This window comes from Pongo abelii, chromosome 9 (genome assembly GCF_028885655.2).
Source record: "Pongo abelii isolate AG06213 chromosome 9, NHGRI_mPonAbe1-v2.0_pri, whole genome shotgun sequence".
In the NCBI taxonomy this organism is placed as follows: Eukaryota; Metazoa; Chordata; class Mammalia; order Primates; family Hominidae; genus Pongo; species Pongo abelii.
Genome location: NC_071994.2, coordinates 15,749,151 through 15,766,195, shown reverse-complemented (window position 1 = coordinate 15,766,195; position 17,045 = coordinate 15,749,151). Strand labels below are relative to the sequence as shown.

The 17,045-nt window shown below is 39.5% G+C and overlaps 1 protein-coding gene across 1 annotated transcript; it reads left to right on the top strand.

Moving 5' to 3' along the window:
- Positions 1-11,698: 11,698 nt before the first annotated feature.
- Positions 11,699-12,616, top strand: LOC100447103 (olfactory receptor 4D10). The gene has a single exon (XM_002834981.4). The coding sequence runs from the start codon at positions 11,699-11,701 to the stop codon at positions 12,614-12,616; it is 918 nt and encodes a 305-aa protein (XP_002835027.3).
- The last annotated feature ends 4,429 nt before the right edge of the window (positions 12,617-17,045 follow it).

The window sequence follows — 17,045 nt, the reverse complement described above, 5'->3', positions numbered from 1 at the left end:
ACTCAATTCCTGATGTAATTCAGGGCATTCACAATTAAATTATGTATCTGACTTCTATGAGGTCAGCCCTATGGCAATAAGAAATAAATAAGTAGCTGAAGACTTGCATAAAAGCTCTCTGGGGCCAGGCATGGTGGCTCACACCAATAATCACAGCATTTTGGGAGGCCGAGGCAGGTGGATCATTTGAGGTCAAGAGTTTGAGACCAGCCTGGACAACATGGTGAAACCTTGTCTCTACTAAAAACACAAAAATTTGCCAGTTCGTGGTGGCACATGCCTGTAATCCCAGCTACTCAGGAGGATGAGGCACAAGAACCACTTCAGCCTGGGAAGCAGAAGCTGCAGTGAGCTGAGATCGTGCCACCAGACTCCAGCCTGGATGACAAAGTGAGAGTCTTAAACAGAAAAAAAGAAAAAGCTCTCTGGTTCCCAGACTTCACCTTGAGCTGAGCATATAAACCACTTGTCATTTCTTTAGTGTAATTTATTTAATGTAGTTAGGAGTAGCCACCCCTCCTCCACAGTCCCTGTAGTGCTGACAAAGTCAAGTGCAGGAGTCACCTCATGATTCAAGGCACTTGCTTCACTAAGAAAATTGTCACAGTCAATAACATGTGACAATTTGGTTAGTTATAATGCCTGTGTATGCCATGGATTGCCAGAATCTGATTTACCGTGGATAAGGAATTCAGCATGATGTTCATGACCAAGGACATTTCAAGTCATCTCAGAATCTCATCTTTGAGAGTCTGCTTTTTGCTATCACTTCTGTTACCAAATACTTTACCAATCAGGGTCAAGTCAAGACAACAGAAGCCACATCAGTTATTTATCAAAAGATTTTTTATCACAAAAAAAATTTAAATATAAAAGTAAAATGTATGGCAAAAAAAGAGTGGGAAAATAAATATACTGTTGTAAGATTTATATTCAACATGAAGTGATATCATATGAAGTCCATCTGATATGAGTTAAAGATGCATATTGTAAGCCCTAGAGTAATCACTAAAGAATAAAACTGCAAGATACAGATAATAAGACAATAAATGAAATAAAATAAAAAAACTAAAAATATTGAATTATCCCAAAGAAGGCAGAAAAATAATAAAAGGAAGCAAAAAATAAATGGGAAAAAAATTTCAAATAAAAGCAAAATGAGCCACACACAGTGGCTCACTCCTGTAATCCCAACACTTTGAGAGGCTGAGGCGAGTGGATCACTGAAGCTCCGGAGTTTGAGACTACCCCTGGCCAACATAGTAAAACCCCGTCTCTACTGAAAATACAAAAATTAGCTGGGCATGGTGGCGTGCACCTGTAAACCCAGCTACTTTGGAGGCTGAGGCAGGAGAATCGCTTGAACCTGGGAGGCGGAGGTAGCAGTGAGCTGAGATTGTACCACTGCACTCCAGCCTGAGTGAAAAAGTGAGACTCCATCTCAAAAAAAAAAAAAGAAAAAAGAAAAAAATCAAAATGGTAGCTGTAAGCACAACTGTATTCAAAACTACATTAAAGATTTCTCAATGTCGGAATAGGAGCTTACAAGCAACCAAGGTGGTAAGGTAAATATGAAGCATGTGATAATGGATTAGTGTTGGAGACATCAGTATGAAAGCATGTTTAGTGGCCAAGTGTGGTGGCTCACACCTGTAATCCCAGCACTTTGGGAGGCCAAGGTAGAAAGACTGCTTGGGCCCAGGAGTTCAAGACCAGCCTGGACAACATGTTACTGGGGAGGGTGGAAGGGGAGTGAGGAGTAAAAGACTACACATTGGGTACAGTGTACACTGCTCAAGTGATGAGTGCACCAAAGTCTCATGTGGCCCAGGCACTGTCGTTCACACTTGTAATCCCAGCACTTTGGGAGGAAGAGGCAGGTGGATCACCTGAGGTCAGGAGTTCCAGACCACCCTGGCCAACCTTGTGAAACCCCGTCTCTACCAAAAATACACAAATGAGCCGGGTGTGGTGGCACCCGCCTGTAATTCCAGCTACTGGGAGGCTGAAGCACGAGAATCACTTGAATCCAAGAGGAGGAGTTTGCAGTGAGCCAAGATTGCGCCACTGTACTACAGCCTGTGCGACAGAAGAAGACCCTGTCTCAAAAAAATTTTAAAAAAAAAAGAATTTATCCATGTAACCAAACACCACCTGTTCCCCCCAGTCCTATTGAAATAAAATAAATAAATAAGAAAAACTTTTTTAAAAAAGTGCATTTTGTGGAGGTAGAGAGTAGAATGGTGGTTACCAGAGTCTGGAAGGGGAATGGGGGTGAAAGAACGAACTTGGTGAAGCGGTATTAAAACACCATTCTGTAGAGGAAATAAGTTCTAGTATTCAATAGTAAAGTATATTTATAATATAAATATTATAGTTACAAATAATTTATTTTATTTATTTTATATTTCACAATAGCTAGAAGAGAAGATGTGTAATATTCCCAGCACAAAGAAAAGACAAATGTTTGAAGAGATGGATATCCCAATTACCCTAATTTTGATTATTACACATTGTATGCAGGTATCAAAATATCACATGTACCCCCAAAATATGTATAACAATTATATATCAATAAGGTTTTCTTAATTTTTAAAAATAATAAAATAGAAAATGTTTGGTAAAATTTACTAGGGAAGTTATCAGGTCCTGGACTCTTCCTTGTTGGAAGGTTTTTGATTACTGATTTAATCTCCTTATGTGTTATTAGCCATTTCATATTTTCTATTTATTCATGATTCAGTCTTGATAGATGTGTGTTTCTAGGAATTTGTCCATTTCTTCTAGGTTATCCAAATTTTTAGCATATAAAAAGTTTATGATATTCTCTTACAATCCTTTGTATTTTCGTGGCATCAGTTATAATGTCTCTTCTTTGGTTTCTAATTTTATTTAATAAAGTATTCTATCTTTTTTTCTTAATCTAAAGTTTTGTCAATTTTATCTTTTTAAAAAAAACAATTCTTAGTTGTTTTTCTTGATATTAAAAACTGGTTTCTTGGCTGGACACGGTGGCTCATGCCTATAATCCCAGCAGTTTGGGAGGCCGAGGTGGGCGGATCTTCTGAGGTCAGGAGTTTGAGACCAGCCTTGTCCAGGCTGGTGAAGCCTGGACATGGTGAAACCCCATCTCTACTAAAAATACAAAAATTAGCCAGGCATCATGGTGGGTACCTGTAATCTCAACTACTTGGGAGGCTGAGGCATGAGAATCTCTTGAACCGAGGAGGCAGAGGTTGCAGTGAGCTGAAACCATGCCAGCCTGGGTGACAGAGAGACTCTGTCACAAAAAAAAAAAAAAAAAAAAAAAAAATGAAAGTACATATAGACCAAAATACCTCATGAACATAGAAAAATGCCAAAAAATAAAAACAAGAACAAAAAATTAACAGAAAATAAAGTCAGAAATACAGAAAATAAATGTCATAAATAAATCAAGACATACATAGATTATATTCACAAATTGAAAGCCTCAGTATTGTTAAGATTTCAGTTCTGCCCAAATTAATCTATACATTCAATGTAACCCAAATCAAAATTTTAGCAGGCCTTCTTGTTTGTTAAACTGATTGTAATTTTTTTTTCACAGGGTCTCTCTCTGTCACCCAGGCTGGAGTGCTGTGGTGCGATCTCAGCTCACTGAAGCTTCAACCTCTCAGGCTCAAGTGATCCTCCAGCTTAGGCCTCCCAATTAGCTGGGACTACATACAGGCACATGACATCATGCCCAGCTTTTATATATATATATTTTGTAGAGACAGGGTTTCGCCATATTTGCCAAGCTGGTCTCAAACTCCTGGGCTCAAGCGATCCACCTGCGTTGGCCTCCCAAAGTGCTGGAATTGCAGGCATGAACCAGGACTCCATGCCTGATTGTAAATTTTCTATGGAAATGAAAGGAATCTAGAATACATAAAACAAATTTGTAAAAGAAAACAAAGTTGGAGAACTTATACTATCTGAATTCAAGATTTATTGGACAGCTACAATCATCAATACCATATAAAATGGGCATGAAGCTAGCATGGATCATTTGAAAAGAAGTCTGTAAATACAGGCACACGTATATGATCAATTAAATTTAAATAAATGTGCCAAAGTAAATCAAGAGAGGAGCAGAGAATAATCATCTTTTTAATAAATTGAGCAAAAACAACTGGTTATCCATGTGGAAAACAAAAAACCTTCACCTGAAAGTCACATTATGCAAAAAATTAACTTGGAGTATATCAAAGATATAAACATAAAAGTTCAAACTACAAAACCTCTGAAGAAAATTGGACAAGATATTTGCAATGTTAAGGTAAGTAAATATTTCTTAGACATGATTAAAAAAATAGAAAAACATACTAGAACTTCAAATTTTTAAATTTCTGTTCTTCCAAAACATTATTAAGAAAACTAAGAACAAGCTGTAGACTAGGTTAAACTCTTTGCAATACATATTTCTTACGATTAACTGGTATCCAAAATATATTTAAAATCCCTAAAACTCAAATTCAGGAAAAAAAAAGATTTTTTAATAGTTACAAATTTGAATAGGCACACCACAAAATAAATTATATGATTAGTCAATAAGTACTTGAAAAGATGATCAACATCACTGGTCATCAGGGAAATGCACATTAACACCATAATAAGATACCACCACATGCCCATGAGGATCATTAAAATCCATGCTGCTAACAATATCAAGAGTCAGGAAGAGTATGGCAGCCACTGGAACACTGCTGGTGGGGCTGTCAAATAGTGCAATTGCTTTATAAAATAGTCTAGCAATTACTTAAAAAGTTAAACATGACACAACTGATAACTTGCAACAAAATGGATAAATCTCAAAAGCATAAGAAAAAAGTCAAACACAAAAGAGTCCTTCCATATTATAACTCCAGAAAGTTTTTAGTGGAACTGAAATTTGCTTGCCAAAATATTAACATATTTATATACTTGGCTGTGGGTATATAGGTTTTCTCTTTTTTTTTTCTGAAGCAGGGTCTTGTCTGTCACCCAGGCTGGAGCGCAGTGGCACAACCTTGGCTCACTGCAACCTTCAACTCCCGGGACCAAATGATCCTCCTGCCTCAGCCTCCCAAGTAACTGGGACTACAGGTATGCACCACCATACCTGGCTAATTTTTGTACCTTGGGGAAAGACAGGATTTTGCCATGTTATCCAGGCTGGTCTCAAATTCCAGGAATCAAGAAATCTGCCCACCTTGGCCTCCCAAAGTGCTGGGATTACAGGCGTGAGCCACCGCACCCAGCCTCTGTTGCTGCTCTTAAGTATGAAAAATTACAGATCCAAGAGTTTTCCTCTTAAAACCTCCAATTTCACTCGGAATAGAAGTCAAATTCTCACAATGGCCTAATAGTTCACCAAAATCTTACCCACCCATTACCTTTTCACATCATCTGTTAAACACCAGCCTTGCTGATGTTCCAAAAACATACCCCCCTCACCTTAATACCCTTTTATAATTTGCAGTTCTTATCCCTTGCTGCCTATCTCACTGCCCTGCCTAATGGTTTTTGTTCTGTTTATCACCAACGTACTCCATACATTTTATTTACGTTATTTATTATCTGGGTCATCCAATTAGAACACTCTATGAGGACAGGATTTGGGTCTGTTTTATTCACTGCTGTACTTTCAATGTCTTGGGTATAAAATAGACTCTTGAGAAAAAACTGAACAGGTTTTTACACTCTTCTGTGTATTTGATATAAATCACAGATGCCAGAGAACTTATATAATCACAAGTCCCTGTCTCACATGAATGTGATTACTGCATCCTATTCACATATCAATTCTTGTTTCCAATTAAATTTAAAATTTGATGACTCAGACAGAAGAGGATGGAGGCAAAGTTCCATTCAGTGTGGTTCTCTGGGACCAAATTACTTGGCTCCTGAACATGAAACAAACAAAAATTACCTTTTTTTTTTTTTTTCTTGAGACGGAGGCTTGCTGTGTCACCCAGACTGGAGTACTGTGACACGATCTTGGCTCACTGCAACCTCTGCCTCCTGGGTTCAAACGATTCTCCTGTCTAAGCATCTGGGATCACAGGCAAACGCCACCACACATGGCTAGTTTTTGTATTTTTAGTAGAGATGGAGTTTCACGATGCTGCCCAGGCTGGTCTTGATCTCCCGGCCTCAAGTGATCCACCCACTTCGGCACCACAAAGTAGGGGGATTACAGGCCTGAGCCACCACGCCTGGCCAAAAATTACCAGTTTCAACATACATGACCTGTTTCATGTTATGTTTGTAGATAAACTTGCTTTCAAAAAAAAAAAGGTAGAAAAGCAGGAAAATCCAAACTCATCATCACTGTGGAAATAGTGAATTTGAGTTCTATATATCAAACCAATCAATAAACAAGTTATTCTAAATTAACACTGTTAATTGTTGAATAGTTTTACTAACTTATACTGATTTAGCTATCTCCAAATTGAAATATCCCATAAGAGAAAATGTGCATCCACCAAACATTGTCTAAGTTGTGACTCTATTTATGTGGATGCTTATAGCGATGTCATTGAGCTACGATCATTCTGTGTATAATTAGAAACCGGACTGGTAGCAAATTATTTGAGGTCCAGTTCTCCTAGGTTTTTGGCAATCTAGTTGAAACCCAGGTAGATGGTGTCCTCTGAGCACTGCAAGCTGTGAAAATTGGACTCAAAGTCTTGCTGGCATAGCACTCGGCATGTTTTAACAAAGCTTTTAGTGAACTGTGGTCAAGGGGATGGATTTCTTCTATTGCCTCCAAAGAACTTGGACACCAACCAAAATGTGCCTGTATGTGTCTGTGTGTACATGTGCATGCTTTGGTAACATTTTAATAACTCCCATTGAAACTCCATTACCAACGGCAAAATCAGCCACTTAATTTCCACTCCCTTGTCCAATAACATTCTCTTTGCGATTCTTAAATTAAGCATGAGCCTCAGGGATTTGGGCATAAGATAGGGACACAATGGAAGAATTTTAAAGATATGATACCTTGAGTCTGCCCTTTGTCTCCTGAAAGTGGAGCAGACACCAAGATATCTGGTATTCCAAAGGGCTCTACGTTTAGACAAAATCTTCAAGAATTAATGTCAACAATCTTCTGTCATGCACTGTATCTAACAGCATCCAATTTTTTTTTTTTTTTTGGAGTTTCAGGATCAGAGGAAGAAACTAAAGCCATCAACCTGCTAGCTAAGGTTAAGGTTATGTATACTGAAATTGAAATGTTGTTACTAATTACATATAAATAATTTGACTTTTTTCAGGTATATTATCTTTTCAGGTATATTAAATGCTTCAGAGTCAAGGTGATCATCTGACTGACAGAAACAACAAAGGTGGGTGTTAAATATTGGGGAGACTGGTGTTAAGAGCAATACAGAGGCCAGGTGTGGTGGCTCACGCCTGTAATCCCAGCCCTTTGGGATGCTGAAGCAGGCAGATTACCTGAGGTCAGGAGTTCACTAGCCTGGCCAACATGGTGAAACCCTGTCTCTACAAAAATACAGAAATTAGCTGGGCATGATGGCCGGTGCCTGTAATCCCAGCTACTCGGGAGGCTGAGGCAGGAGAATCGCTTGAACCCTGGAGGTGGAGGTTGCAGTGAGCTGAGATCACACCATTGCACTCCAGCCTGGATGACAGAGCGAGACTCCATCTCAGAAAAAAAGAGAGAGATACAGAAATGTAGTCTATTCGGTGTGAGAGAAAGCATCATGCATTTGCTGTGACCCTTTGAGTTGCTTATTGGTAAGGTCTCTTTCTGTCAAATGTTTATCTTCACAACTTTTTTCAAACAATCTTTCTAGAAAAATTTAGAGCCCATATAGAATATTGGGGGAAAGGCACTATTTCTTTTATCCTATTTCCATCTTTTTATTTTATACACCTGTTCCTTCAGCCAAACATAGATTCTGGAAATACTTCATATGAAGTACAGGAATAGCATCAATGCTTACCCAATAGATGGTGGTGAGAATTAAATTAATCAAGTTTTATGCTGCTTCACACATAGGAAACACTCAAGAAAGTAAAAGCTTGTATTTCTACTGGAAATTATCATATCTTCTATCAACTTCCAATCTCACCCAAATCTATCTCTGCTTCTCACATGACATACCTCACATTCTATAATGCATGATGCTTCATCAATTTACACAAATCATCCACATTTATTAGGCTATACACACTTGTTAAACACAGACAATGTGGTCCAATTTATCCATATGCATTTGAAGATTGCAATAAATATTCACTGGCTATGTTTAAGGTGGAGCAAGTAATAATAATTTAAAATTTCTCCTTCAAATGATCAATTACTGCTTATAAACATTGGCATTATTCTAAAGATGGCAATGTCTCTCACTGCTGTGTTGTCCCAACACCCTCTTACTTTGATCCAAAAAGAGAAAGAGCAGAAGAAAGTCTAATGAGACAGTGTAGGCTGCCTCTCAGAAGGGGTCACTGTCTTTTTCCCTCTTCCACACTGGAGCAAGAACCACAGCCTTCCATCACCACTTTCCAGAACACCCTCCTCCGCATGATACTAGAAATTCATGGATCAAAGTTGAGAGTAAAGAAGTCGAAGGACATTGCCCCGACCCACCATGGAAGAACATTTTAGACTTTACTATCCTGAATATGAGAACAAGGAGGTCAGTAGACAGTTCAATCATTCACTAACCAACCAATACCTAACAAACACTGAATGTAATGATAAGCTCTTGGCGGGGCGCAGTGGCTCACGCCTATAACCCCAGCACTTTGGGAGGCTGCCACGGGTCATGAGGTCAGGAATTCAAGATCAGCCTGGCCAACATAGTGAAACTCCGTCACTACTAAAAATACAAAAATTAGCCGGGCGTGGTGGCACGCATCTGTAATCCCAGCTACTGGGGAGGCTGAAATGGGAGAATAGCTTGAACCCAGGAGGCAGAGGTTGCAGTGAGCCAAGATCATGCCACCGCATTCCAGCCTGGGCAACACAGCAAACTCCATCTCAAATAATAATAATAATAATAAGCTCTTTATTAGTAGAGTAAGAAATCCTTGGTACTAATAAAAACCTCCTTTCATTCCACACTCTCCCACTCTGTGCCAACCACACTGCATTTTCCAATATTCTTCTGTATAAGTACGTCATCTTCACTACTGACTGGCTTTTTATAGGCTGTTTCCTTTGCATGATGTATCCTGCTTCCATTTCTTGGGAACTGATCATGACTGAGGGGAAAACCTCACCTCCTCTAGAAAACCTTCCTGCACTATTCCCAGCTAGAGCTCTGCTGTGCTCCCACAGCACTATATTGGTACCAGCACCATCTCTCATGTGTGATTACAAACTTATATTTTTGTATTTTCCATTAGAGTGAAAAATTCCCGTAAGAACCTTGCTGTGCTCACGTGTATAGGTAGTATTCCAACCACCCCATGAAGATCACAAAATGTGTGTTGAAGGATTAAAGGGCTCATTGGCTAAATAAATGCCTTCTCACTTGCCCTGATAAATGCAGGCTCAGGAATGTAATCGAGTCCAACTTTAGGGAATCAGGTTCCATTTTAATGGCATCAATTCTTGCTGCACAATCTTACTGAGATTGTTACAGAAGGGGTGAGAGATTGGCTGGGTTAAACTCGTGCTAACCTCAAACTTATCTTGGAATTTTATTTTTTTTAATAAATATCTCATCTGGGACAGTTTTTCTGCCACCTTTACCCTAATGCAAAGACATAATTCTGGTCAACTGAATGCTTAAACAAAGATTGTATGTTGTAGCAGATGGAATGTTGGCTTTGGAGCTAAAAGAATCACATTGGAAGTTCAGTTCCATCACTTACTACTGTTGTGAGTTTGGGAAAATGAACTCACCTTTCTGAGCATCGTTTCTTTATCTGTAGGGAAGAAATAAAAAACTCTTCTTCATAAGAATAAATAAGACAACCTTTCACAGGACATTTTAACTCTTGGGGTATGAAGATTAGAGGGGGATCATGACTCTCCAACTGGTTTTCTCCCAACCACCTTCAAATGCACCTACTGATGGTGGAGACAGGAAAGGAGGAAGAACGGGACAGGAGAAAAAAGTAGATTACCAGTTGGTTCCCGCCTTTCGACACAGCCTGAAATTGGGGATCAACAATAAGACCCCAGGGTCAGCCTTGTAACCTCTTAAATGAATCTCCTCCTTAGCTCGTATCCCTCCTCCTCCCTGCTGGTTCAAACTGATAATGTCCACACTGAATCCATTTGATACAGTCCAGAGATGAGGAGTCAGAGCCCCAGTCATTCAGCTAGTTGATGGCAGAATAAGGACTAGATGGAACCAATGCTCCAATCTCCCCAATCCAGAGCTCTCTTCACTACATCTCACTGCCTCTCTCAGCAGGAAAATTCTTCCTTTTGGGAAAAAACTAATCACCTTTCAGATTTCCAAAATCACTGAAGGTTCTTATCAAAATGTGTTCCTGCACAGTGTAGAAAACTAACTGATAATAATAATAGTATTAATAATACAGCAGCAGCTAAAACAAAAATAAGAACCGGCTGATGGTCCTTTCACTTCTTACATCTAGAAAAATCAGAACCTTTTGACCTCCATAGCAGCATAAGTAACAAGATGAGATGAAAATATTTGCTTAAAACAAACAGAAAACAAAATTATTACAATAGCATATTTTAATGCTATTCACTCTCAAAAGGACAAATACTGCATGGTTCCACTTCTAAAATAGTCAAATTCATTGAAACTGAAAGTAGAATAGTAATTGCCAGGGGCTGATGGGAGAGGGAAGAGAGGAGTTTTGGTCAATGGGCACAAAGTTTCAGTTATACATATACAAGATGTGTAAGTCCTAGGGAATTGCTGTACAACATTGTACCTATAGTAAATAGTCCTCTACTGGTACACTTAAAAAATTGTTAAAAGAATAGATTTCGTGCTAACTGTTTTTACCATAATCAAAAACATTAATTATATTCCTTGAGATTTGTTTTTACACATTGTTTCAAATCTGTTTCCTAATAGCAAATTTAACATGCTTTCAAATAAATATTAAGCAAAAAATCTGGTTAGTGTAAAGTAGTGACAAGGACAAGTTGACTAAATGAAATCATAGGCTGCAATTTTAAGAAATCTGACAGAATACAAGCAAGAGCTAGGAAATTGATCCGTGACATGCAACATTGCAATAAGAAATAGAACAGCAAGATAAGACTCTCTTGAAGTCAACAGAATATTAGCTAATATGACTATTAAGTGTGTAGACTATAAGTTTCCTAATGGCTGGAACTACGTCTAACTTATCTTTGTATATAACACTTCACAGTTCCTGGCAACCAATAAGTTTGCATGGATATAAAAATAAATAATAAATATAATAAAAATAATCAATTTATTAAATATACTATGTAAATGTCACTATTAAACATGATATGTTTATTCTTTCCCAAAATAATTTCATAGGAAAATAATTATTGAATGACTCTGCATGTGATAATTTGATCACCAAACTGATTGCTGCCTTAAAAATGTGGACAATGCAGCAAATAGTGAACACTGCAATCACGAGGGAAGTTTCTGAATTGCATTCTAGTGTGCTTGGGAGGACAATCAAATAAACATCCCTGTGCTGTTGTATGACATAGCTTGAAACAAAAGAGAATAAAGAGGATGATTCAATGGAGATGAAAAACTGTACCAGGGTAAAAGAATTTATTTTCCTTGGCCTGACCCAGAATGGGGATGCAAGCTTGATCCTATTTCTTTTCCTACTCTTGGTGTATGTGACAACTCTGCTGGGAAACCTCCTCATCATGGTCACTGTCACCTGTGAATCTCGCCTTCACACGCCCATGTATTTTTTGCTCCGTAATTTATCTATTGCCGATATCTGCTTCTCCTCCATCACAGCGCCCAAGGTTCTGGTGGACCTTCTGTCTGAGAGAAAGACCATCTCCTTCAATCATTGCTTCACTCAGATGTTTCTCTTCCACCTTATTGGAGGGGTGGATGTATTTTCTCTGTCAGTGATGGCATTGGATCGATATGTGGCCATCTCCAAGCCGCTGCACTATGCGACTATCATGAGTAGAGACCGTTGCATTGGGCTCACAGTGGCAGCCTGGTTGGGGGGCTTTGTCCACTCCATCGTGCAGATTTCCCTGTTGCTCCCACTCCCTTTCTGTGGACCCAATGTTCTTGACACTTTCTATTGTGATGTCCCCCAGGTGCTCAAACTGGCCCATACAGACATTTTCATACTTGAACTACTAATGATTTCCAACAATGGACTGCTCACCACACTGTGGTTTTTCCTGCTCCTGGTGTCCTACATAGTCATATTATCATTACTCAAGTCTCAGGCAGGAGAGGGCAGGAGGAAAGCCATCTCCACCTGCACCTCCCACATCACTGTAGTGACCCTGCATTTCGTGCCCTGCATCTATGTCTATGCCCGGCCCTTCACTGCCCTTCCCACAGATAAGGCCATCTCTGTCACCTTCACTGTCATCTCCCCTCTGCTCAACCCCTTGATCTACACTCTGAGGAACCAGGAGATGAAGTCAGCCATGAGGAGACTGAAGAGAAGACTCTGACCTTCTTATAGGAAATAGACCAGTACTTCCCTCCTTATCACCACTTTTGAAAATGCTTGCCCAGCAAATACATTCTACTCACTAATTGATTTCTAATTATTTTTTAGTCTACTAACAAAAAACACATGACTTTCAAACATTCTGATTAGCAGATCATAATAATGTAAAAAAGATGGGTTCTGTGTCACAGGAGAAAGTACAGATATAAAATTGTTAGCAGGAGAGGTGTATATTGTTTTTGCAATACAGCCTTGGAAAAACTAAAGGAAATGAAATCAAAATACACTCAGACATTTCCACTACAGTCCTGTACTGCTGCCAGGAAGGGAGCTGAGACACATATTAGAAATATGATGCAGCTTGGGCATTAGGATTCCATAAGATCTTTCACGGAGTCATCATATTTTAATTAAAGAAACCACATCCAGGTTAATTTCCTCCTCCAATCCTATAATATGAACCAAATAAATATCACTGTTCGATTTTTTAATCTAAAGCCCACCTACCGATAGCTGAGAGCAGGTGCTTGGATCAGCACAGCTTGAGTTAGAACATAACCTCACATATTGTGACCTCTGTGACCTTGAACATAGTTCTAACCTGATCTTCCTCTGAACCCCAGGTCTGCTGGCCCCCCCCAGGACACTCCGTCAGTAGCCTGGGCTTGGCTGTAGCACAGCCCTTGGGACCCTGTTTCAATTCCCTGTTCTCTTTCTCCCAATCTCCCCCAGTAGGATTATGCTTTATTTATTGTCATATCCCCAACACCTGGCACAAGTATAATATAATAAGCACTACTGAAAATTACTGAATTAAAACATTCAGTGAAAGACAGTTACTGCTCTCACTCATTTCTGCTATTCAAATCATTGGAAAGTATTGTTAAGAAAATAATTCATTTTTTACTCTCTGAAGACATGACTTCCTAAAAATGACTGAAATCTTTGAAGCTGCTTCAGACTGTGCATACTTATTCAAAAAGCTAGAATAAAATGGAAAACATTATTCGATATATCAAGTTGGTTTTTATTTGTTTACTTAATGTGCTATTACAGCTGCTGGGAGTTGTTCTGTTTTTTGTTTTGCGCATTTCTGGAGGTAGATCCTAGATATCTTAAAATTGTTGAAACTAGCAAAATGTGTATGTCGGTATACAAATCTCAGTTCACAAATCAGATATGCAAAGACCCTGAGATAGGGATGTGTCCACAAGGTCCAAGAAACAGCAAGGAGGCCCTCGGGACTAAGTGAGAAGAAGCAAGTAAGAGAAAGGAAGTGCCTGTAGTTGAGTTCAGAGGGATGGTAGGGTCATGGGGCCAGGTCATCGCAATTTTGTGGACCACTGCAAAGCTTTTAGCTTTCACAGTGAGTAAGATGTGGCACATTTGGAGGCCTTCAAGGAGCAGAAGAGGGATAAGGACAAAAACCAGGGAGGAATTCAGAGCCTACTACAGTAGCCCCATGAGAGAAAGAATGAAGACATGACTTAGAATGGTTATGGTGGTCATGGTGAGAAGTTTGAAAAACTTTGAAGGTCAAGTTGGCATGATTTGCAGATGAACCCAACATGGGTTTCCTGACTACTATGTATCCCGTGAGAACTCCATCATCCAATTTGGTCATCAGGTCATTGAAAGTTCCTTCATTCTCACCTACATGATCCCTTCAGATCCAATATCTCCTTCCAGTACTTATGTGTCACACTTCAGACTCATCCTGCATGCATGGGACTGCAAGAATAGAAACTTATTTCCCAGCAGAAGCCAGAGGTTTACATCTTCTAGTCACATTGTAGGAGTCCGTATAGCTGTGGAATCTTCTTAGGGACTCACGCTTCCCAGAAAGCATCCAGGTAATCCAAGCTAGGAAAATTAATAAATTAAAATAAAAACTTTTTATGTTCATGAATAAATGCTGTACCTGGAAATAATCAATAATATAAAAAGTCAGGTTTTTGTTTTGTTTTCTTTGGTTGGTACCATTTATTGTGTTATTTATTTATATTTTCAAATCACTTAATAAATTTTTTTTTAACAAAGGCACCAGTATTTCTTGGAGAAATGACTGATTTTAGGACTGGGGCAGGGAATATACAATATAAGCCTGGAGCATCTTTTAGCACCAAAAAACAAAGAAATGTTTAAAAAGCAAAACAGTGGAGGTACTTCAAAGGGGCACAGGAGCCAACTTAAAGAGTTTCCCATGGCCAAAGTTGGAACAACAAAATACATAATGTAGTCATGGATTATAACCCAAAGTACAAAATAAATATCCATGAGCCCAATCATAAATAAATGATTAAATAAATCAATAAATGGAGGATAATAGACAAGTCTTGCATGCAGGAGAATTCCAAATAATGTATGTAGATTCTCCACCCTCAAGGACGTGGAGCATGACTCCCAATTTTTTTTTTTTTTTAATTGAGACATGGTCTCACTCTGTTGCCCAGGCTGGAGGGCGGTGGTGCATCTTGGCTTACTGCAGCCTCAACCTCCTATGCTCAGGCGATCCTCCCAGCTCAGCCCCACAAGTAGCTGGGACTATAGGCAGGTGCCACCATGCCTAGCTAATTGTTGTATTTTTAGTAGAGACAGGGTTTCACCATGTTTCCCAGACTGGTTTCAAACTCCTGAGCTCAAGCAATACTCCTGCCTTGGCCTCCAAAATTGCTGGAATTGCAGGCACAAGCCACCACACCCAGCCCCAACTCTCTAAGTGTGAGTTATAAATAGTTATCTCTTCTCTCCAAAGAGTACAATTTTTTTAAATCCTGGAGAAACCTGACAAAGACTACCTCAGCTGGGTGTTCAAAGTTAACATCATCAGTGATCAATCATGTTAATGGCATGTACCCTGATATTGTTTGACTATGTCCTCACCCAAATCTCATCTTGAATTGTAGCTCCCATAATTCCCATGTGCTGTGGGAGGGATTTGGTGGGAGATAATTGAATCATGGGTGTGGTTTCCCCCATACTGTTCTCATGGTAGTGAATAAGTCTCATGAGATCTGATGGTTTTATAAGGGGTTTCTCCTTTCTCTTGGTTCTCATTCTCTCTTCCCTGCCACCATGTAAGACATGACTTGCTCCTCCTTGCCTTCCGCCATGATTGTGAGGTTTCTCCAGCCATGTGAAACTGTGAGTCAATTAAACCTCCTTCCTTTATAAGTACCCAGTCTCTGGTATGTCTTTATCAGCAGTGCAAAAACAGACTAATACATACCCTTTGATATGATGTGATGAGAGTGACATTTGGCCTCTGTGTTCTTTCTCCCAGACATCTGCCACCCCTGTCTAACCATGAGAAAATCATCAGGACCAGCCAAATTGAAGAACGTCGTATAACAGCAGTCCCCAACCTTTTTGGCATCATGGCTGGTTTCACAGAGGATAATTTTTCCACAAATGAAGGTGGTGGGGATGGTTTTGGGATGATTCATGTGCGTTACATACGTCGTGCACTTTATTATTATTACTTGTAATATATAATGAAATAATTATACAACTCACCATAATGTAGAATCAGTGGTAGCCCAGGGCTTGTTTTCCTGCAACTAGAAGGTCCTATCTGGGAATGATGGGAGACAGTGACAGATAATCAGGCATTAGAGTCTTATAAGGAGCATGCAACCTAGATAGCTCGCATGCAGAGTTCACAGTAGTGTTCCCCCTCCTATAAGAATCTAATGTCCCCACTGATCTGACAGGAAGTAGAGCTCAGGCAGTAATGCCAGCAATGAGGGGCGGCTGTAAATACAGATGAAGCTTCTGTCACTTGCTCACCCCCCACTCACCTCCTGTTGTGTGGCCTGGTTTCTAACAGGCCAAGAGCTGGTAACAGTTCATGGCCTGGTGGTTGGGGACACCTATTCTATAAAATACTTGACAATGACTCTTCAGTACTGTCAAGGTCATCAAAAACAAGGGAAACAATGGGAGCAATTATGGCCAGTATTCCATTTTTAGAAGCTTAAAGCTGTAGATCTTAAAGATGGTCAAACAATGAAGCTAGCTATTGAGTAGAATCACATTTTCACTGTGTGGCCATCTTGATGTCTTGTTTCATTTGACTTTATTTTTCTTAGTATAGACAGCCAACCATGCTACTCTGTCCTGTGCCTGTTTCAACCTCTTCCCAAGCTGGGGATTCCCAGTCAGTAAAGTAAGTGTTGAGATCTGGAGAAGGGACGAGCCTTCCCCAAAACTTGCATGCCCCTGTGCTGTTTGTTCCTAAAGGTTCCATTTCCAGTTCTCTTTGTGTAAGTTGTTAGGCTTGGAAATAGAATAGGATGGAAGACCAGGCAGAGTCCAGTCCCCTCGTCAGCTCCAAGTTTCTCTGCACCACGGGTACTCGTGGAAGGGTGCCCTCTGATCACTAAGAATAACACTTTTTGGACTTTCTCAGGAATACAGCTTGACATGTT

What these genes read in the sequence shown, in the direction of transcription:
- LOC100447103 (XM_002834981.4), top strand. Translation starts at nt 11,699, where the DNA reads ATGGAGATGAAAAACTGTACCAGGGTAAAAGAATTTATTTTCCTTGGC.